At 39.1% G+C, this 24,161-nt stretch overlaps 1 protein-coding gene across 1 annotated transcript; it reads left to right on the top strand.

Annotated features, from left to right (window-relative positions):
- The first annotated feature begins 342 nt into the window (after nt 1–342).
- On the top strand, nt 343–23,057 carry LOC134752719 (zinc finger protein 271-like). Its single transcript, XM_063688406.1, has 7 exons — nt 343–551; nt 774–912; nt 1,126–1,191; nt 1,408–1,470; nt 2,875–2,925; nt 3,609–3,671; nt 19,821–23,057. The coding sequence occupies exons 1-7, from the start codon at nt 423–425 to the stop codon at nt 22,091–22,093; spliced, it is 2,784 nt and encodes a 927-aa protein (XP_063544476.1). The 5' UTR covers nt 343–422; the 3' UTR covers nt 22,094–23,057.
- Nucleotides 23,058–24,161: the final 1,104 nt, after the last annotated feature.

Raw genomic sequence — 24,161 nt, 5'->3', positions numbered from 1 at the left:
CATTTGTTTGACAGAAGCCACATTCTTTTTAAGCATGTGCCAGACACCCTTTCACACGATCGAATAGGAATCGGACCGAACCAAGGTTCCGGTCCGGTACGCCCGTCTGTTATAGGTTATTATTTGTACTACTTCTGAACGTACCCTTCGCTCCGCTATCTGTCAAATCAAATGTCAGTGTCATCATGTCTGGAAGTGGGAGCTTCTGGGAGCTTAGTTGGAGATGGGAGTACGTTTTTTTTTTTAAATAATAACATATTTCTTTGTTGATACTTATTTTCTACTTCTAACAGTAGGTTTAGCAAAGCGCCAAAGGCCCGAGGGCTACCTATTCTCTAATGTTAATAGTGTTGTAAATTCGTCTTGTTGTGGTATTATTTTGAGTCCGTTGGAGTATTCTTGCGCACCGCACAGTTGCCGTGATGGACGTGATGCATGCGTGTCGCTGCTGCCTGCGGTGTGCTCCGGACAAGGACCTGACGACGCCGTACACACATCTCGGCAAAACGGAGATATATGCCGACATGATCAAAGAGAGCTTCGATATACATGTGAGTACGATAATCTGGTTATTTTAGCCAAATTTACCCAAAATAAAAATCGTGTAATATAGATGTTTTTGGTAGAAACAGTGTGCGGACCGCATGCTCAGTTTATTTAGTACTATCGAATATGACTGTTTGGCTATTTAACATGCACATACTGATGCACATACCTGGGTCAAATCATGTTTTCAAAACGGGAAAGTTTTAAGTGTTCTATTTAACATGCAGCTGGTAGTCGGTGGCTCGGGCTCGTGCGGCATCTGCTCGGCGTGCGTGGGCCGCCTGCGAGACGCGAGCGACTTCAAACTGCAGGTGCAGCGCAGCCAGGCGGAGCTGCAGGCGCGGCTGCAAGGAGAGAGCATCAAAGGTAGGGAACACAACCCATTAAACCAGTTCGAATATTAGTCATTATGTTTAAGTACTCGCACTTAAATACTAGTCGGTCGCACCATACACACTTCTGCTAGGGGTTGACTACCCAATAGTTTGCCAGATAGAGCTGTAATTTACTTAGTTTAAATCACTCTTCGTACATAACAAACAAGAAGATTGTGATTTCTGTTGTGTTTGTTTGCTCTAGAGGAAGAAGCCGCGGTCGAGCCAGAAATGCAGGATGGAGATGGGATCAGTGAGGAGCCTGTGTCGCGTGAGTACCTACTCCTCTAGAATTGAAATCAGAAATCATCGCATTTATTCGTGATAAACTATGACATACAAAAAGTATAATAACAACAAAGAAATTTAAATATAAAAATAAAATTGATAATGTAATAAGCTTTAATTGGACTTTGGTTCACAGTTATGGTCACTAGGTTAGAATAGACCAGCTAGCGATGCTTATTAAGTTGTATGTTTGCTTCAGGTGAAGAGCCTTTGGTCAAGCCAGAGACACTGGATGAAAACGGGGCTCCTGATAAGATGTTACGTGAGTACTTAGTTTAATGACAGATTTAGGTGTGACTTGACAGCAGCGAGCCAAACTTTCATTTAACATTTCTCTTCTGTATAAATAATGTAAATATATTAGGATAAAATTGAACTGATCATGATCACCATGTGAAGTTATTGTGAATTTTTAGGGTTCCGTACCCAAAGGGTAAAAATGGGACCTTATTGCTCAGACCCCTTTGTCCGTCTGTCTGTCACCAGGCTGTGTCTCATGAATTGTGATAGCTAGACAGTTGAAATTTTCACAGATAATGTATTCTGTTGCCGCTATAACAACAAATAACTAAAAGTACGGAACCCTCAGTGGGCGAGTCCGACTCGCATCTGCTCGGTTTTTTTTTCTTTTAGATAAATTAAAAGTGATAGGATTACTTTTCATTCTACCAAATCCACCAATTATAATAAGCTGATAATTAAAAACATCCGTCTCAAGTTCCAATAAGGTTTGCCTTTCAAAAAGATGTTTCTAAAAAACCAAAATTCATAAGTTCATAAGAAACAAAGAAAGTTTTGTAAAATTATTATCATTTGTATAAGGACACTAAGGGCAGCAAATATTCTGAAAGAAAAATAAATTACTTTGAGAAAACCAGTGTACTCAGTTTTTTTTACATATGTACCTATGTCTTCAAAAATCACTTGTTATTGTAAAGAAAATGTTTCTCACAGAATGTTTCTTTTACCCGATCCCCGTAACGTAACTTTTTTTTATTTTTTATTTAGAACACAAACAGTCATAATATCCATGTTACATATGTTGTACACAATGTAGGAATTGAGATGATACAAACAGACCTGGAGGTTCATAAAAACAATACTAATAAAATAAAAAGGTAGGTAAGAAAAAGAAAAGGTAGGTATTTAGTTTAAGAATACATAACTAACTGACAGAATTGCTAAAAGAGTTTACGTCTTACTAGCGTTTTTAGACTAGACAAGGAATTATTAAAAGGATCAATATCGAACAAATATTTAGTATAGAAACTGGGGACTAGTCTGAAAAAGGTATGCCTAGAATAGTTCTTGCGAGAAAAGCTCACATGGAATAAAGATCTAGGTCGTAAGGGGAGACGCGGACAACCAAACGTCACTAATTTTAGGAGATCAGGACAGTTGATGTTACCTTTAAGAATTTTAAACAAAAACATAATATCTTAAGTAATTCCTACGATTAAGGAGAGAAGGGACACAAAAATGCTTTGCCGCTAATGCTGAATTTTCAAAGTATGTACCTGTTCTTGTTCGTAACTTGAGGAACATCGGGTTTAATAATTGACCGGGACTAGACTGTAAATACCTTTTGTATATCCTGGTCAATGTGAAACTAACCGCGAATCATTCAAAACTGTTATCGGGTTTAATGTTGTGTTGGTTGCTTTAGATGACATGCTGGGGTTAAAGATGGCGGCCGGAGACGGGGCGAGCGACGAGGGTGAGTACCTGCTTCATGTACAAGTCACTAGCTAGTTCTAGTGGAAATCAGGCTCCAGTTATTATATTGATTTTATTATGTTTCTAGGTATTATTGGAACGTAATTATTGTCATAACATTAACAAATAATAATAAATAATCATCGAAATTAAAGTAATGTGAATTTGTAATATTCTTTGTAAATATCAGACATGATGACATGACTCTGTTAATTGTTATACCTATACCTATATTGCAACTACTTCGAGCTATCGGTAGATTGTGATGAGACTTTGTTTAAGTTTAGATCCATTGTACAGTAAACAGTACCCCAACTAATGGCTTCTCTAGACGATGGGCCATCATACTGGCCCACTTATATGGGTCAGTGTGTAGAGAGGTGTCGGATGGCTTATGGCGCGGCGGGAAAGCGATAGGATGGCCACGGTGTCAGTTTTTCGTCCGCACATCAAAGGTAGTGGGCCAGCGATGGTGCGTACGTGGCCCATTCCATAGCGTGCTCTTTAACCATCGCATGCCCATCTCGCTGGGCCATCGTGTAGAGGAGCCATAACCATCGCGTGGCCATCTCGCTGGCTCTGCGCTGGGCCATAAAGCCATAAAGTTTTTACCAAAACGACTGCCATCTGACCTTCCAACCCATAGGGACTATGTCTTTTATTTATGTAGAGTTGTTGTTGTAGTGGACGTGCGGGCAGCCAAGTCGGAGGTGTCGGACGAAGCGAGTGACGAGGACTGCGTGTCGGGTGAGTGCTGCGACACTATGATACTACTTACTGCACATAGTACGATACGAGCCACACTACATTAGTATACAGTAGCAATCAAAAGTATTTTGACAAATAAAATTCTTTCAATATGTATATGAATAGAGTATATATTTAATATTTACGATTATGTCTTATTTACCCTTTATTTGTTACGTTTCCACTTAGATTACTAAAACTAAACAAAAGACTTAGAATTAAACTTGATAATTCGCGATTCAGGTAGGTCAAAAATATTTTGACACATTGATGAAATGATTTTGCTGATCTGGCAAGACGGGTAAATAAAACATATCATTAATATTTAGTTGCATATCCTCTGGCATTCCTCACAGCAGTACATCGAGACGGCACAGTGTCCTAATTTTCGTATATTATCATACAGTGTGTTCTGCCATTCTGACTGAAGTCTTTCCCCCTTGTTTGAATAATGTCTTCACCTCATTCGACGATCCAACTCTTTCTATATATGCTCAATAAGATTAAGATAAGTACTTTGACTAGGCTACTCAAAAACCTTTTTTTTTTACGTTTAAAAAAGCCTTAACATGATTGGATTTGTGTTTGGGGTCGGTATCATGCCGGAAACCTCAGCCAGATGGCATATTTTCATTAGTAAAGGGTATGATTTGTGTGTAGAGTATATTTTCATATACGGTTGCATCGATTATCCCATCAATTCGTACGAAAGGCCTGACTCCATGGCGAGAAAAATATCGCCAAGCCATTATGTCGCGGCTACCATGCTGAACTGTAGGTACCTGGTATCGCACATCGTGTCTTTTGTTATTAAACGACCGGTCTGGCCTAGTGGGTAGTGACCCTGCCTGTGAAGCCGGTGGTCCTGTATTTGAATCCCGGTAAGGGCATTTATTTGTGTGATAAGCACAGATATTTGTTCCTGAGTCATGGGTATTTTCTATGTATTTAAGTATTTATATATTATATATATCGTTATCTGAGTACCCATAACACAAGCCTCTTTGGGCTTACAGTGGGACTTAGTCAATCTGTGTAAGAATGTAGTATAAAAATATTTATTATTATTTATTAAAATGACGCACATACTTGATACTATCCGACAGTCCGACGACATTAAATTAAACTTGCTCTAATAGGCGTCGACCATGTAATTCTAGCTCTTAAATAAGCGTAGTTTAATAGTAAAAACATCATCATTGATGTTATAGTTCTTTTTAGTTAATTTCTAACTGTTGCTGTACTTTTCCATGTATCCATGTATGTTTGTATGTATCTGAAATCCTTTTTGTTATACGATCAGTTGTAGAAGTCGTTTTTTGAAGACAACCGCTTCTAGGTTTATTTGTCATGCAGTTTCGAGCCTTGAACTGCTTATTCCAGACAGTAATCAGATGCAGTGATACACCAAAAGTCCGCGAAACATCAGCTTGCTACTTACCCTTCTACACAGTTTACAATAAATAAATTACTTACTTACTTCTTAAGTAAATACAACCGCAAGAGCTTGCTTGAAATCGTTCCAATATACTTTATGTTTTGGCATGTTAAGGGAAGTATTCTGCTGTAATTATTTCCAAAATATTTAAATTTCGCAGCCCCTGTTCTCAATAAAATTGTAAAAAACACCGAGTCAAAATATTTTTGAACCAGTAAATTTACATTTTTTGTTGCCAAGTTTACATTTTTATTCTGTCAAACTAAACTTTTTACGTGTTTCAAAGAGGCGCATGCGCAGGCTAGGCATGCTTTTCAGACCTGGATTGCGTACGGCCAGCCTAATGGGGGACCTGTTTTTGAGAATATGAGAACTAAACGTAAAATATTCGAATCAAAGTTAAAATGGTGCGTCAAACAGCAGGAAGAACTTGAGTTGGATAAATTAGCAGCGCATCATTATCAAAACCAGTTTTCTAAATTTTGGAAAGGTACTAAGAAGTTTAATAAAAAGAATAGTTTACCTATTAGTGTCAATGGAGTTACAGAGCCATCTGAAATTGCAAATCTTTTTAAGGATCACTTTAGGGTGACTTCGCCTCTAGGGTCGGTGGAGCAGGTGCGCGAGCGGGGGCCTGCGCGGCCGGGCGAACGCCTCGTCTTCAGTTGCAAAGAAATTAAAGATGCAATTAAAAACATGAAGAGGGGGAAGTCGCCTGGCCACGACGGGCTCAGTATCGAGCACCTGCAGCATGCCGGGCCGCACCTACCGCGAGTGCTGACCGTGCTGTTTAATTTATGTTTAGGTCACTCGTACCTCCCGCAGGACTTAATGCGAACACTGGTTGTGCCGATAGTGAAGAACGGAACAGGAGACATAGCGGACAGGGGTAAAATTACAGGCCTATTTCACTGGCTACTGTGATAGCGAAAGTTTTTGATAGTGTGCTAGACCGGCATCTGAGTAAACACACTAAGCTTCACGATGCACAGTTTGGCTTCCGTGAGGGCCTGTCGACTGAGACTGCTATACTGGCTCTAAAAATCACAGTTAAGTACTATTTAGACCGTAAAACTCCTGTTTACGCGTGTTTCCTGGACCTGTCGAAGGCTTTCGACTTAGTGTCGTATGACGTCCTGTGGGGGAAGCTCGAGGATGCGGGTGTCCCTGCCGAGCTCATAAACATATTGTCGTACTGGTACCAACATCAAACAAATAATGTTAAGTGGGCCAACTCGGTGTCTGACCAGTATGTACTTGAATGCGGGGTAAGGCAGGGGGTCTAACTTCTCCTAGGCTCTTTAACATTTACGTAAATCACCTGATCGAGGAACTCAGCCGCACCTATGTTGGATGTCATGTAGACGGAGTTTGTTTTAATAACATAAGCTACGCAGACGACATGGTGCTGTTGGGTCCCACGGTTGGGGGTTTGCGTAAATTAATATCTATTTGTGAGACCTATGCTGAAAAGCATGGGTTAAGGTACAACTCTAAAAAGAGTGAGCTCTTGGTATTTAAAGGCAAAAATAAACCGCCAGCAGCCGTTCCACCAGTAAACCTCAATGGCACGCCATTGCAGAGAGTCTCGCAATTTAAATACCTTGGGCACATTGTAAACGAGGAGTTAAAGGATGATGGAGACATCGAAAGAGAGCGAAGGGCATTATCTGTGAGAGGGAACATGCTGGTTCGCAGATTCGCTGGCTGTACACTTGAGGTCAAGGTCACGCTTTTTAAGGCATACTGCCAAACTCTCTACACCAGCAGTCTGTGGACCAACTATACCCAAAAAGCGTATAATACCCTTCGCATATTGTACAATAACCTGTTCCGGGCGATGGTGGGGCTTCCTCGATACTGCAGCGCGTCAGGCATGTTTGCCAACGCGCACACTGATGACTTTTATGCGCTCATGCGCAATAAAGTCGCGTCGCTCATCAGACGGGTTAGGGGAACCCCAACAGTCTCCTGCAGGTCGTGGCCGGAAGGCAGGACAGTGCCGTGCTCGGCAGGTTCAACGAGCTGCATGCTCCGAGTGTGCGTGAGCCTCGGTGAACCGCGCGCCACGGCTCTATTACGCAGGGCTTTTAGGACCTTTGTTATTGTTATTAAGAGCCCGTAGTCGATTTGAAAACGCGCGAAGATACGACTTTTACACAGTAACCGAACGCCGGCCGCTGCTTGAAATAACGCGACCGCCTAAACAATATTGATACTTTCGCAACATTATGCGTCACTATAACTTTAATTAGGTTAAAATAAAACTTTCGGTAAATTTGATATAATCGTTTATTACTCTTAACAATTTACCTATGTATTCATATAATACATACAAATTATATAGCATGATGATAATGATTTGCACTAAGGCAATATCTTATATATATATAATCATCTTACTCGCGTTATCCCAGCCTTTTTGCCACGGCTCATGGAAGTCTGCTGGGGTCCGCTTGGCAACTAATCCCAAGAATTGGCGTAGGCACTAGTTTTTACGAAAGCGACTGCCATCTGACTTTCCAACGTTCCAACCCAGAGGGGAAACTAGCCTTTTGTTGAAATTTGGTATACAGATAGTTTGAATCCCGGGGAAGGACATAGAATACTTTTTATTCAAGAACGGATGAACGGATGGATTTTGATATTATGGAGATAGTCTTAATCGTTGGGAAGGGTGTAATAATAATTTTTATTTCCAAAGTCATCCTCTTCTCTTCTCCACTCTTCTAACACTCGCTCAACGTGTTGTTGGTTGTACGATGAATACTGCTCAAGACCTGGAACACCTGGAGTGCTTCTGGGTGCAAAGGGTCAGGGGTAACACTCGCTCAACGTGCCGCTGGTAGAGTATGATGGGGAAAACTCAAGACCTGGAACGCCTGAAGTGCTGCTGGGTGCAAAGGGTCAGGGGTAACACTCGCTCAACATGCCGCTGGTAGTGTGTAGTGTACGATGGATACAGCTCAAGACCTGGAACAGCTGGAATGCTTCTGGGTGCAAAGAGTCAGGGGTAACACTCGCTCAACGTGCTGCTGGTAGTGTATGATAGGGAAAGCTCCAGACCTGGAACACCTGGAGTGCTGCTGGGTACAAAGAGTCAGGGGTAACGGGTAACACTCGCTCAACGTGCCGCTGGTAGTGTATGATGGGGAAAGCTCCAGATCTGAAACACCTGGAGTGCTGCTGAGTGCAAAGAGTGGGTAACACTCGCTCAACGTGTTGTGGGTAGTGTATGACGGAGACAGCTCAAAACTTGGAACACCTGGAGTGCTGCTGGACGCATCGGATCAGGGGTAAAACTCTTTTAATCTGAAGTTGGTAGAGTATGCTGTAGGCAGGTTAAGTTCTTCAAGACCTGGAACACCTGGAGGGCTGCCAGATGAAGCAGGCACCTGACCAGAGCTACTACACGTTTAACATGCAGTAAGTACTGGGGGTTAAAAGGGGGTGGAAGTTCTGATAACAATAAATGAACCTGAGTTCCACTAAGTACAGCCAGGGTTCATCATCAGCTCTATCTTGGGTACTGCTCTCCCATTTGCTCATCAAGACGTGTCAGAAGACCAAAACAGCGTGTGCCTATATTGCACCAAACCTGAGTTCCACTAGGTACAGCCAGGGTTCAGCATCAGCTCTATTTTGGGTACTGCTCTCCCAAGTGTTCATCAAGACGTGTCGGAGGACCAAAACAGCGTGTGCCTATGTTGCACGAAACCTGAGTTCCACTAGGTACAGCCAGGGTTCAGCATCAGCTCCATCTTGGGTACTGCTCTCCTAATTGCTCATCAAGACGTGTCGGAAGACCAAAACAGCGTGTGCCTATGTTGCACCAAACCTGCGTTCCACTAGCTACAGCCAGGGTTCAGCATCAGCTCCATCTTGGGTACTGCTCTCCTAATTGCTCATCAAGACGTGTCGAATAACCAAAACAGCGTGTGCCTATGTTGCACGAAACCTGATTTCCACTAGGTACAGCCAGGGTTCAGCATCAGCTCCATCTTGGGTACTGCTCTCCTAATTGCTCATCAAGACGTGTCGGAAGACCAAAACAGCGTGTGCCTATGTTGCACGAAACCTGAGTTCCACTAGGTACAGCCAGGGTTCAGCATCAGCTCCATCTTGGGTACTGCTCTCCTAATTGCTCATAAAGACGTGTCGGAAGACCAAAACAGCGTGTGCCTATGTTGCACCAAACCTGCGTTCCACTAGCTACAGCCAGGGTTCAGCATCAGCTCCATCTTGGGTACTGCTCTCCTAATTGCTCATCAAGACGTGTCGGAAGACCAAAACAGCGTGTGCCTATGTTGCACCAAACCTTAGATCCACTAGGTACTGCCAGGGTTCAGCATCAGCTCTATCATGGGTACTGCTCTCCTAAGTTGCAGTTGTCAGTTGTTCGGAAGAGAGGGGGGAACACTTGCAGGCGGACGTAAGCCGACCAAAGAGTTTGCGAATATACATTTTTTAAATCAGTTAGAGTGCGATTTCCTTTAAAAATGACTGAATCAGCTAGATATACTATTGACTTATCCGTGTGAGTGAATTAAGAACTTTTAGTAGTGTGTTAATGTGACTATTTTAAAACTTAAGTTACTGTGTCGAACTGTTTGTCGAACCGACTGAAACCGTCGAGTTTTAAACCTACTTACGACTATAAGGCAAGTGTTTTGGAGGAACTATCATCTAATAAACATACAAAGGAGCGTAAACTATCGATAATCGAATACAAAGTGCATCTACATTTTATTTTATTTTAAGATGTTATTTAAAAAAGTAGTGAATACATTACATAGTAATATCTGCATCTACTTCATGCGCAGACCTGAACGCTCTAGAGTGAAAGAGACAACCACAGTTTGACACGATCGGTTCGTGCTCCGCCCACTCCTATTGTTATTAGGAAGAGAACAATAAAATAGGCCTAGATTTACTGAATTACGGAGTTTTGTGGATTTATAAAACCCTTACTCTCTAAAATGAACTGCCTAGCGTGCCCTGAGCCCATTTCTACCAGATTCGAGCTATTAACTTGTGTATTATGTAAAGGTACATACCACTTTAAGTGCCTTGGAATGACAACGGCATACTATAATGATAATATAAAGGAACTTCAATGTACATGGCGGTGCCCTCGATGCATGAACGTCACTTCGCGTAGAAAAACGGATAATACTCCAGTTCGCAAACAATTTGAGGCCACTACAATGGATGACTCGAGTATGTCGTTAAATAACATGTCAATAGATAATTTACTTAATGATGACACACGCAAAACTCTGTTCGATGACACCGTGGGGTCTGTTGTTCTCAGCTCACATCAAAACTTAGGGCTACAACAGACTAATATCACACTAGAACAGATAAGTTTGCTGCTAGATAAAAAATTGGAGAAAAATAACAATACAATTTTAGGCGAAATGAAGATTCTCATACAGACGGAAATTAACACCGCAATTAGCCAGCTTAGGCACGATTTTACCATCGATTTAAACGGCGTAAAGGAAAATCAGCAGCTTTTAAAAAAACAGCTTGACGATAACCTTTTGAAAATTACGTCGATGGACAGTGAAATTTTAAGATTAAAAACAGAATTAAGAGCCAACAGGAGCCGAGACCAAACTCAATTTTGAGATTTGAAAGAGAATATCGTCGTCGCGCTGACGGGGGCGGTACCGCGTACCGAGGGACTATCCCAGTGTGTGTGGTGCACGCACACCGACGCGCACGTTATTTGCGCTCCTCGCCGGCCTCACGCCGCTCGCGTTTTTAGTAACTAAATTCAATATCCTTCTACAACCTGCAATCTAATTAACATTTCGAGTTACAGAATAGTAAAAAAACATAACATAACATGGACATACAAGAAAACATTGTTGTATAAAAACATACAAGATAACGGCTGTTAAATTAATCCAATTAAATATTTTTAAATATGATAAACAAAAATATTAAATTATAGTCGTGAGTATTTTAAAAGTAAAACTCCCTTATACCTTGATTTTAAACAAAGTATTTTACTTATAACTTACTTGGTTCGTATGAATTAGTGACATACCTAATTAAAAAAGAAAGCTATAACTCCCGCGGGAACAATATAGGCCTTTTCCCTTCAGTACACCTGCATGAAATAAGATCTTTTCGAGCAAGCGTCTTGAAAAACAAATTTGCCGCTCTCCGGCTCCGTTGAATAGAAAAAAAGAAAGCCTCAGGTTAGATAAAATTATCATAATAAATAAACATGTGACATGTGATATTTCTTACTTTGATGTAATTATACAGTTTTATTGATGGTCCGTTTTTTTATTTATGTGTCAGATTTTGATAAAAATAGGTATAAATTGAAGAGCTCCTAATTCTGATCGGAATAAATATGAAACCCAATAAATAAATAAATAATAATAAATATTAAATCAATATTATAGGACATTCTTACACAGATTGACTAAGTCCCACGGTAAGCCCAAGGAGGCTTGTGTTATGGGTACTCAGACAACGATATACATAATATATAAATACGTAAATACAAATAGAAAACACCCATGACTCAGGAACAAATATCTGTGCTCATCATATCATATCATCGAACCCAGGACCATCGGCTTCACAGGCAGGGTCACTACCTCCTAGGCCAGACGACCGGTCGTCGCCCAATATTTTGGGACAATAGTCTAGTCTACAAAAGGTTCAAGGTGGTGAAAAAAATAGTGTAAGCTGTTCGCATAAAAAAACCGCAAATTGATGTACAGGTTAGCCGTTTGGTACACGTATATACTAGTCAAAACAAAAATTTTGACCCGCAGTTCCTAAAAAAAATTCCCTTAGGAGGGGAGTGCTGAAACCTTTTTTTGTATAAAAAAAAATTTTTTTTTTAAACCTATCGTATACTTCTCATCTATCATACGAAAGGGCTTTTTGAAGCGATTCTGAAAATATACCACATCATTGCATTTTAGCCATTTTTAGGGTTCCGTAGCCAAATGGCAAAAAACGGAACCCTTATGGATTCGTCATGTCTGTCTGTCTGTCGTCCGTCCGTATGTCACAGCCACTTCTTTCCGAAACTATAAGAACTGTTGAAACTTGGTAAGTAGATGTATTCTGTGAACCGCATTAAGATTTTCACTCAAAAATAGGAAAAAAAAAATTTTAGGGGTTCCCCATACTTAGAACTGAAACCCAAAAAAATTTTTTTTTTTCATCAAACCCATACGTGTGTGGTATCTATGGATAGGTCTTCAAAAATGATATTGAGGTTTCTCATATATTTTTTTTCTAAACTGAATAGTTTGCGCGAGACCGAGAGACACTTCCAAAGTGGTAAAATGTGTAACCCCCCCTCTAACTTCTAAAATAAGAGAATGATAAAACTGAAAAAATATATGATGTACATTACCTTGCCAACTTTTACCGAGAACTGGTTTGAACGAGATCTAGTTAGTAGTTTTTTTTTAATACGTTATAAATCGTAAACCGCAATTTACCTTTCACTCACGTTTCACATAAAAATACATTGTTTAAATTGTGTAATGTACGGAACCCTCGGCGCCCGATTCCGATTCGCACTTGGCCGGTTTTTTCTTAAATTGAAAGAAAAAGAATTTTCAAAACATACCAAGTTTGGGCTCCTCCAGATACGATATGGCTAATTTTTTTTGTACAAATGATACGTGATATCCTCATATGTAACCCCAAAAAAGCAATAAAAAATTTATTTAGTTTTTTTTTTTCAATACAAAGTGACACAGTTCTACTTAACCCTTTAACTTGACCCCAAACTTGGTGTGTTTTGAAAATTCTATTTGTTTTAATTTACAAAAAAATGGCTAAAATGTGGTATAATTTTAGAATCGCCTCAAAAAGCCCTTTCGTATGATACCACACACGATAGGTTTTTGGAAAAAAAATATGTTTTTTTTTTCATACAAAAAAAATGTTTCAGCATACCCCTCCTAAGGGATTTTTTTTAGAAACTGCGGGTCAAAAATTTTGTTTTGACCTCTTAGTATGCGTGTGCCAAACGGCTAACCTGTACATCGATTTGCGGTTTTTCTTTGAAATTGGGCTTGTACGGCTGCCACTAATAGAGATACTAACTCCTAAAAATACGTATGATACCTCATTGGATTCAGAATGATGTCTAGAAAAATGTATTTGAAGCGTTTATTCCCACATAAAAAAAGTTCAAAGCTATTAACAAAAAACGGCCAAGTGCGAGTCGGTTCCGTACCATTACGCAAAAAACGGCAAAAAATCCCGTTTGTTGTTTGGGAGCCCCACTTAAAAAAATATTTTATTCTGTTTTTAGTATTTGTTGTTATAGCGGCAACAGAAATACATCATCCGTAAATATTGCAACTTTTTAGCTATCACGGTTCACGAGATACAGCCTGGTGACAGACGGACAGGCAGATTGACAGACAGACAGACAGACAGATATTATTTTAAAGGTATTAAATATTCTTTTAAAAATTAGGAAATAATATGGTGTATTTAAAACATCATGGAATATACTACGGTTATAAATTGATATTATGTAAAGTAATTTTTTCAACAAGTTAGGCAATTATTAAGTAACCACATTTTTTTCGAACTTTCGTCTTTGTTGTAAATTAAAAAAAAAAATTGGCGTAAAAAGTATTTCGCCTCGTGGAGCCCCTTTCATGAGATCACGTCACAAAAGTTTCAATAAAATTAATACTTTGTTTAAAATAAATTTTTGAATAATAGTGAAAATTGTAAAATATAAAGCAATATAATAATACGTACTTAGAACTGATACTTTTCTAAATAAAGAATGAATAAACTAAATTGTGTAATTAATTTTTAGTGCAAATCACCACAATTTGCTTCTAAAGAGCAAATCTGTGACCAAAAATTATATATAGTTTTAATTTTTCGTTCGTATATTCAGATTTGTGTATGAAAATGTGAAACTATTATTTCTAAAATAAATTATTCGTCCCTAATTTACACAAAATTTATACCAAATTTGATCTCATATCAAGAGATAGGTAGAAATAGAGGCAAACTGGACCGCAGAAGCCGACTTATCCCCTCCCTTTTTGGGGGGTAGCCAGGACTTAATCTCGTAGCTAGTGCGTCAGCTCAGCTTTGTATGAACCAAGGAATAATAAATAGTGTTAAACGATATCCCCTGAGGCCAAAGTGCATACTCACTTTACTTACTTCGCCTACTAAGAGGCAAATCGCGACTTTGTTATGGTTTATCGATAACTTATCACATCACTAGATTATCGACTTTCAATGTCGACTATTGCCCATCACTTTTCTGTCCGTGTACGTATTTAGAAACTTGACCCCGCCCCTAAAATTAGTGCGATAAGGACAACTGCAGCTTAGGCGAAAAATCCTGCGTAAAAATCTCAAAAATCGAGGTTTCGTACTCGACTGTTTCCTCCTCCAAAACTTAAGCAATCGTAACCAAATTTGGAAATCTAAATGATTATGAAATTGTCTGTGTCGGACTGTTTTGATTTTTTGGCTAATTGATACCAGTTTTGTATACCACGCCTCTCATTGCGGCATAGTCAGTGAGGCCATTTTTGGCCATGTTTGAAGGGCTCTAGCGCCTTAAAAAACAAAAATATCAAAAAAAGCAAAACACACCGACACAGATATTGACAATATTAATCTGTGTTGAAAAAATCATTCCTCTAGCTTCAAAAACCAGGGAGGAAACAGTCGAGTACGTTTGTATGGAGAAATGACCACTCCTGTTGGCTCTTAAGCGAATTACAGCAGTCGCAATCATTCATTCCATCTAATGGCACTTCTAACTACACATCGGAAAATAAGGATAATGAAAAGAAATTTATTGTGTACGGCCTAGACGAAGACTATGGTGAAACTGAGTCTTCATTATTTTATCGTATTGACAACATGTTCAGAGATCTATTAAACTTAAATATTAATGGCTATTTTGAATCAGCCAAACGAATTGGGAAAAAAGGTTACCGCCGCCCAATTTTAGTGGAGCTCATTAGTAAAAGAATTACCAATGATGTACTGCAAAATAAATCATGCTTTAAAAATACTGGATACGGAGTCTCAGAAGTCTTAGACAGTGAAGCCCTTCAAAAAAGGAAATTGTTAAGGGAGCACCTTCTAATCGCACGTCGTAAGGGACATTTCGCGGTAATGAGAAACTATCGATTATTCATTAACGGATCAGAATTCAAACTGCCAACCACGCAGAATACAAAAGAAAGTCCTGCAAAACTACATGACAATCAGACTCAAGAACGCCCACAGGCGGGCACTATAGACTGCGAGGACGAAAAAAGTCAGTGTATAACAACATATCTATATTACATCAAAATATTAATGGCTTAATTCATAAAGCTGACACTCTAAGTGTACACCTCGAAGATTTGAAGAACTCGGACGAACAAATTGATGTTATATGCATAACAGAACATAATATGAAGCCAGGCGACGAAGACCAACTATCTATTACGAACTATAACTTAGCTACACTTTACTCAAGAGATAACAGAAATGGCGGATCGTGTATTCTAGTTAAAAATAATCATAAGTACGCAGTTTTATATGAAATTCTGTCTTCTTCCATTTCGAATGTCGTTGAATGTTCGGCTATAGAACTAACGGAACATCGTATTGTCATAATTTGCATATACAGAATTCCAAAATACGATAAATATACTATAAACATATTTTTTAACACATTAAACTATATTTTATCTAAGATATGTCTTAATGGTAATAAGAAAGTTGTTGTATGTGGCGATTTTAATATTGACATGCTCAAAAAAACTACTCACTCTTTAGATTTTAGGAATTTAATAATGAGCTATAACCTTAAACAAGGGATATCAGAACCGACTCGGCTACAAAGTAATACTTGTATCGATAACATCCTACATAATATACGAGGTGGGAAAACCAAAGTTATTGATTTGGCGATCTCTGATCACTCAGCCCAGATTTTAAAATGTCCAGTCAAAAAAACCTATGTCTTACCATTCTGGTTTATAAGGAAAAGGGATTATAGTACAGAAAACGTTGCAAAATTTGTTGAATGTCTAGAAAACCTAAACTTCAATGACGTATACATGACTAATGACCCCAACGAAGCTTATAATCACTTTATGAATCATTTTCAGTTATTTTATAATCTTTGCTTTCCGTATGTCAGAATCAAGATATCAACAGCCAGAAAACCTAGGTGGATAACGAATGGAATAAGGAAATGCTGCAGGAAAAAAAGGGAATTACTTTGGAAATATAGATTATCGCCTAACACATGTAACAAAACTTATTTAAAAACGTATTTCAATAGACTTAAAAAAATTATACTACTTACCCAAAAATCACGGAATGACTACTACATTAAAAATTCTGTAAATAAATCCAAAGCTACTTGGAATGTCATAAAAAAATCAAAATCTTGCTTAAGAGAGAACATTACACACATTCAGTGTGACGGTAGACGAATAAATGACACAAAAGACATTGCACAAAATTTCAATTCACATTTTGTAGATCACGTGACGTCAAATAATAATTTAGATCCAGTAACTATACCTAATAATAATACCTTGACATATACATATCCTAATTCTATTTTTATGAGACCCACTGACCCCCATGACATTTACACAATTATTAATTCTTTAAAAAACACGAATAGCACTGGCCACGATGGAGTATCTTGTAAAGTCGTAAAAAAAGTTGCTCATATAATATCACCACTTATTTGCTACATCACAAATCTATGCATTGAATACGGCAAATTCCCGGAAATGCTAAAGATTGCAGTAGTACGACCGCTTTTTAAAAAGGGTGACAAAGAATGTATGGACAATTATAGACCAATAGCACTTCTGTCAATTTTTTCCAAAATCATAGAAAAGGTTATTTCTATATCAATATTTTGAAACTTATAAATTGTTTGCAATAGAACAATATGGATTTCGGAAAAACAAGTCTATAAATATGGCGATTTACAGCTTACTACATGGAATTATGACGGACATGGATAAAAAGAAACCGGTTTGCGCTCTGTACATGGACATGTCCAAAGCGTTCGATTTTGTCGATCCCAATATCTTGTTAAATAAGTTATATAATTATGGCGTACGCGGCAATGTCAATGAACTTCTAAAATCGTATTTAACTGGACGCAGGCAGATAGTAACAATTAATAAGATATGTACAAAATCAAAAACAGAGCAGCTTGTGTCATCTGATTTCAAAGAAATAAAATTTGACGTGCCTCAAGGCAGTGTACTTGGCCCATTGCTTTTTATTATCTATATCAATGACTTGCCACTAGCTATAGATCACCCCATGGTCCTCTTTGCAGATGACTGTACAATTGTATTCTCAGATTCAGACCCACATGCATTACAAATTGACATAAACAAGACACTTGGAACAGTAATAGAATGGCTAAACAGAAACAATTTACGCATTAATTTGACTAAAACAAAAATTATGAATTTTAAACAAAGACTAGACAAATTGCCCGATCTAACTGTGACATATAAAGATAACATTATTGATGAAACGGACATTACAAAATTTTTAGGATTAAGTTTAGACCATAAGTTGACGTGGAAAAATCAAATTGAAATTGTATGCAATAAGCTTAGCAGATTTTCTTATGCATTGTATAATCTAAGTAAAAGAGTCAACGAGTCTGCTTTACTGACTGCCATACGTAACATCAACACTGAGATATGGCGTCATGTTCTGGGGAAATTCCACTGATCGCGAGGCTGCTTTTAAGGCGCAAAAAAAATGTTTAAGATCAGTTTGTAGATTACAATTAATGGAAACCTGTAAACCACATTTCATTAGGTTCAATATACTAACCCTGCCATGTCTATACATTTTTGAAACTGCGGTTTACATTAAAAACAACATCGATCAATTTTCAATGTTTAAAAGTGCTCGCAGATGCGAAAAAATTTACATCCAATCCGTGAACTCGGCTTTGCTTGCTAAAAGTATCTTTGGGATGGCACCCAAAACATACAATAAGTTGCCAAAACATATTATTGCAATAGATAATGTAACTGAATTTAAGAAATGCCTGTATGACTTTTTGGTACAAAAAGCATACTATTCGATAATGGAATATTTACTCGACATATTTTGAATTTAAGTTGTTTTAGTTTTAAGTACACTCTTAGTTTATAATTCAATTAATTTAATTTTCAATTTAGTACACTCTTATTTTGTTTGACATTTAACATATTACTTTCGTTTGACATCTGTTATAATTAGTGCATGCTCCATCTCTTCTTGTTTATATTTGTATGCCAAATGGCAAAACATAGTGAAACATAAATTATTGTATAAGAACTATTTAACCTATGTTTACAAATAAATAAATTTTGATTTTTGATTTGATTAAGTGCTCATCAAGACGAGTCGGGTGACTAAAACAGCGTGTGCCTATGTTGCACCAAACCTAAGTTCCACTAGGGACTGCCAGGGTTCAGCATCAGCTCTATCATGGGTACTGCTCTCCTAAGTGCTCATCAAGACGATTCAAATGACCAAAACCGCGTATGTCTGTGTTGCACCAAACCAGAATTCCACTAGGTAGTAGGTAGGTACTGCTACTACTGCCAGGGTTTAGTCAGGGTCATTTTGCTGTCTCATTTTATAATATCACGAATGTAATTTTATTAGACGTTAATGCAATTGAGAGTAATTCTAATTAATTTTTTGAAACAGTATGGCCATTGAAGTTAATCCGAATTAAAGTTAATGGCCATTAACTTCAATGGCCATTAACGTCTCAAAAATTTAATCCGAATTAACTTTAATTCAATTGGTTAATGGCGGAACTAATGGTTAATAAAATTGATCAACGGTTAATTAAAATTAACAATTACGGCCAACACTGATATATATATATATATATAATATTGTAATAGAAGTATGAAGTGGCAGTTCATGGCCTTCACTAAATTAAAAAGCTACTTTCTTTCACTCCCTGGAGTGAGGAAAGTCGCACTTTCGTCACTCCCTGGAGTGACGAAAGTAGGCTTGTTCGAGCTGCTGAGGTGAAAACTAATATGTTTAATACAATACCAAAGTTTTTGTCATTGTCAAAATACTTTTGGTCGCTACTGTACTTGTACGACCCATATTCATTATGGTCTTGTACATACGTCCATAATTAATTACATTAATGAACATATATAATTCAGCCTATATACGTCCCACTGCTGGGCGTGGGCACATGCCTACTCTCATGCGCGAGAGGGCTTGGGTTATAGTCCCCCCCGCTGGCCCACTGCGGCTTAGAGACTTCACATAACCTTTGAATTTTTTCGCTGATGTCTGCAGGTTTTCTCACGATGGTTTTCGTCACTGATAAGCTAGTGGTAAATATCAAGAGATATTTCCTACATAAGTTCCGAAAAACTCATTGGCATGAGCAAGGATTTGGACCCGCGACCTCCAGATTGAATATCCGACGTCATTTCCACTCGGCCACCACCGCTTACCAGCCATATTATTGATATAAACCCGAGGACATTTTAATTATTCGCTAAATTTGTTGATGATTGCGTTAGTTACAGCTCGGTTAAAATTTAAAAAATAAATAAAACTTTATTTTGATGACAATCCTGCACAAAGTCGTAGTTTGTTAAATTAATTATATGCGTTATAACCTGTTTAAATGGTTTTGTTAACTTGTGTTCCAGTGTGTTCGGACGGCAGCGCCGCCCGCGCCAGGGAACAGCTCGCGATGGCTTGTTCTGTGGTGCTCGAGCGCCTCCGCGACGACGCGACTGTTCACAGTGGTATCAAACCATATCACTGCGAACACTGCGGCAAGCGTTTCAGAAACAAGTTTATTTTACGAAAACACATTGAACACACGCATTCATTGATCGGACAAAAACCATTTGCTTGTGATTTTTGTAGTTCTACGTTTCAAACCGAATTGCTTATGATGGAACACTTCAAAAGCGAACATGATGTTTCAAATTTCATGTGTGCTGAATGTGAGTATATAACAAGTTCCAAGAAAAGTTTGGAGACTCATTTAAGGAGTCACTCTTTGGAGAATAATTTTAATTGTGGTCACTGTAGTTTCACAAGTTCGTGTAAAAGTGATTTACACAAACACCAAACAATACACATTGCTGGAAATCCTATTAAGTGTAGCGACTCTGATTTCAAATGCAATGTTGAATCAAACCTGCTACGTCACCAGAAGACGCACAACCGGAGCCCCCAGAGAATACTCACTAGAAAAGTAGTCATTGTGATAAAAAGTCATCGTTACAAATGTAGTCATTGTGACAAAAAGTGCAGTGATAGTTCAGCTTTACGAAGACATGAAACGACACATACTGGCGAGAAGCCATTTCAGTGTAGCCACTGTGATTACAAATGCAGTAAGAAGTCAGACTTACAAAGACACCTGATGATACATACTGAGGCGAAGCCATTTCAGTGTAACCACTGTGATTACAAATGCAGTCGGAAGTCACACTTACAACAACACCTGATGATACATACTGGGGTGAAGCCATTTCAGTGTAGCCACTGTGATTACAAATGCAATCAGAAGTCAGCCTTACAACAACACCTGATGATACATACTGGGGCGAAGCCATTTCAATGTAGCCACTGTGATTACAAATGCAGTCAAAAGCAAAACTTACAACAACACCTGATGATACATACTGGGGCGAAGCCATTTCAGTGTAGCCACTGTGATTACAAATGCAGTAAGAAGTCAGACTTACAAAGACACCTGATGATACATACTGGGGCGAAGCCATTTCAGTGTAACCACTGTGATTACAAATGCAGTCGGAAGTCACACTTACAACAACACCTGATGATACATACTGGGGTGAAGCCATTTCAGTGTAGCCACTGTGATTACAAATGCAATCAGAAGTCAGCCTTACAACAACACCTGATGATACATACTGGGGCGAAGCCATTTCAATGTAGCCACTGTGATTACAAATGCAGTCAAAAGCAAAACTTACAACAACACCTGATGATACATACTGGGGCGAAGCCATTTCAGTGTAGCCACTGTGATTACAAATGCAGTAAGAAGTCAGACTTACAAAGACACCTGATGATACATACTGGGGCGAAGCCATTTCAGTGTAACCACTGTGATTACAAATGCAGTCGGAAGTCACACTTACAACAACACCTGATGATACATACTGGGGTGAAGCCATTTCAGTGTAGCCACTGTGATTACAAATGCAATCAGAAGTCAGCCTTACAACAACACCTGATGATACATACTGGGGCGAAGCCATTTCAATGTAGCCACTGTGATTACAAATGCAGTCAAAAGCAAAACTTACAACAACACCTGATGATACATACTGGGGCGAAGCCATTTCAGTGTAGCCACTGTGATTACAAATGCAGTAAGAAGTCAGACTTACAAAGACACCTGATGATACATACTGGGGCGAAGCCATTTCAGTGTAACCACTGTGATTACAAATGCAGTCGGAAGTCACACTTACAACAACACCTGATGAAACATACTGGGGTGAAGCCATTTCAGTGTAGCCACTGTGATTACAAATGCAATCAGAAGTCAGCCTTACAACAACACCTGATGATACATGCTGGGGCGAAGCCATTTCAATGTAGCCACTGTGATTACAAATGCAGTCAAAAGCAAAACTTACAACAACACCTGATGATACATACTGGGGCGAAGCCATTTCAGTGTAGCCACTGTGATTACAAATGCAGTCGGAAGTCAGATTTACCACGACACCTGATGAAACATACTGGGGCGAAGCCATTTCGGTGTAGCCACTGTGATTACAAATGCAGTCGGACCTCACTCTTACAACGACACCTAAGGATGCATACTGGGGCGAAGCCATTTAAATATAGCAACTGCGACTACAAGAGCAGTAATAACGGAAACTTACAAGTTCACCAAAGAAAACACAAGAGAGAAGCCGTACACTCGTAGTCATTGCGACTACAAGTGCAGTCAGAAATCATCCTTACGAAGACACGAAAGGACACACTGGCGATAAGCCTTTTCAGCGTATCCACTTTGATTACAAATGCATTAAGAAATCTGTGGGTTCTTACAACAACACCTGCTGACACTTACTGGGGCGAAGCCATTTAAATGTAGCGATTGCTACTACAAATGCAGATCGAAATCGTGTTTAAAAAGACACCTGACGATGCATACTATGGCGAAACCATAACAATGTGGCAATTGCGATTACAGGTGTCGTCAGACTGTAGCAGCGGACTGGCGTAGGGTATTTGTATTCCAAAAGCGAGCCGTTCGAGCAATAACAGGTGCCCCTGACGATGTCTGCTCGCGAGTACTTCCGACAGTGTAGCATACTAACACTTCCATCTCTATTAATCCAACAAGTGGCAATATTTACGGACAATAATAGCAAAGTGTTCACAACAACACCAGCTAATACAAAATATAGTCTGCTTGCAACAACAACGCGGGCCAGCTCGCCCCCGCCCACAAGCTCGCGGAATCTAAATGGCCAGGCTCCCTCCCGCCCTCTAGTGTACAGTAAGCACCGGACAGTATCAGAGATGCACTTTCCTCACATGTGTTACAAAGCAAACTTAGACAATGGCTCCTGCAGGCGAAAAGCATTAGTAAACATGCTACCTAACAAACCTAATCTACAACCTACGCTTTTTTCCCCAGTGTAATGTTTTCGCGGATATCACACTAAATCAATAGGTAGGTAGGTTAGGTTCGTTAGGTAGCTTCAGATGCCCGAAGGGCAAACCGCCCAAATGCGAGGCTCCGTCTAGTTAAGTTGAGTATTCAACATTTTTAGAATTCAACATTATGTTTCTAAAGGATAATTTCGCATGCAACGATCTCTGAGCTACTACGTAGCATTAACATTTACACACGTGTTCGCGTTAGCAATTATACATTATGGCACTTGTTCGATTGGACCCGAACACATTTTAACTGCCGTCCATTTTAACCATTGCACTTTTTACCACATAGACAGCCGGTCCGTATGGACATTTTGACCCCTGCACTTTCCAGCCATTGAACGTTTTTTCACGTTGACTGCCCACTCCCGGAATGGTCTACAATATGTGTGGCCCAAGTGCCCCGGGCGCCATCCAAGAGGGGGCACCAAAATGGGCAAAAGGCAGCAGCAGGGAAACTTTTGTCAGTCGTCAGGGGGCGCAAATTTGGTGACTGCCCCGGGCGCCATATCCTCTAGCTAGGCCCCTGCCGCGACATCACACAGCCCACACCCGACACATGCTAATGCTCTACCGGTAACTAGCGGATCATATCTCTCACCACTTGCGGAACTACACTAGGGTTTTTAAACGAAATATTTTGTTTTTAGGTGGATTTGTAATGCTTTCTTATGTCGACTTGCGTTCTTACAGTGGGTATATTCATGGCGCTTCTGATCAGCATAGAGAAATATAAGTAAAGAAAGAGTGGTATGAGAAATATGAGTAAGGACAGGGATCTATGGAGTACATCAGTTTTCGCGCTTTATTTCGTAGTCGACATCTAGCGTCAAGTAGCGGAACTCTCTTTACTGCTACTCGACAATAGATGTCGCCACAAACAAAAAGTCTAATGCTCAACTATTTTCAGTTAATATTCTAACCAGAGTAACCGGAACTCTATTTTCAACTCCTTCTGCTTGTGATATTAGTTATAAATTGTTGAGCAATACACTTTTCGTCAGTCGCGACACATTCGACATCTAGTGTCGAGTAGCAGTACTGAGAGTTCCGCTACTTGACGTTAAATGCTCACTACGAAATAAAGCGCGTTTTGGTAAGAAAACTGATGTATGGAGTTACCACTCTTTCTTTACTTATACATTTCTCTCTGCTGATCAGTGTGCATTGAAAGTATTTTTTGTAAGTACTCTCCTGAATCTATGCATGAGTGAATGCGCAAGTCTACAGAAAAGAAAAGAAAATATTTATTAGTAACATCGTTACAAGTCGGTTTGTAAATTTACATTTAAAGCATTATACTTATAATAAACACTTATTTAATT

The sequence above is a fragment of the Cydia strobilella genome, chromosome 25 (assembly GCF_947568885.1).
Source record: "Cydia strobilella chromosome 25, ilCydStro3.1, whole genome shotgun sequence".
Classification (NCBI taxonomy): Eukaryota; Metazoa; Arthropoda; class Insecta; order Lepidoptera; family Tortricidae; genus Cydia; species Cydia strobilella.
The sequence above is the reverse complement of the archived record's forward strand: the minus strand, read 5'-3'. Positions and strand labels throughout refer to the sequence as shown.

Excerpts from the sequence above, each read along its gene's own strand:
- LOC134752719 (XM_063688406.1), top strand. The coding sequence starts at position 423 with ATGGACGTGATGCATGCGTGTCGCTGCTGCCTGCGGTGTGCTCCGGAC. Across the intron at positions 1,192-1,407 it reads CAGTGAGGAGCCTGTGTCGC|GTGAAGAGCCTTTGGTCAAG; the intron begins GTGAGTACCTAC and ends TGTTTGCTTCAG. Across the intron at positions 2,926-3,608 it reads AGACGGGGCGAGCGACGAGG|TGGACGTGCGGGCAGCCAAG; the intron begins GTGAGTACCTGC and ends TTGTTGTTGTAG.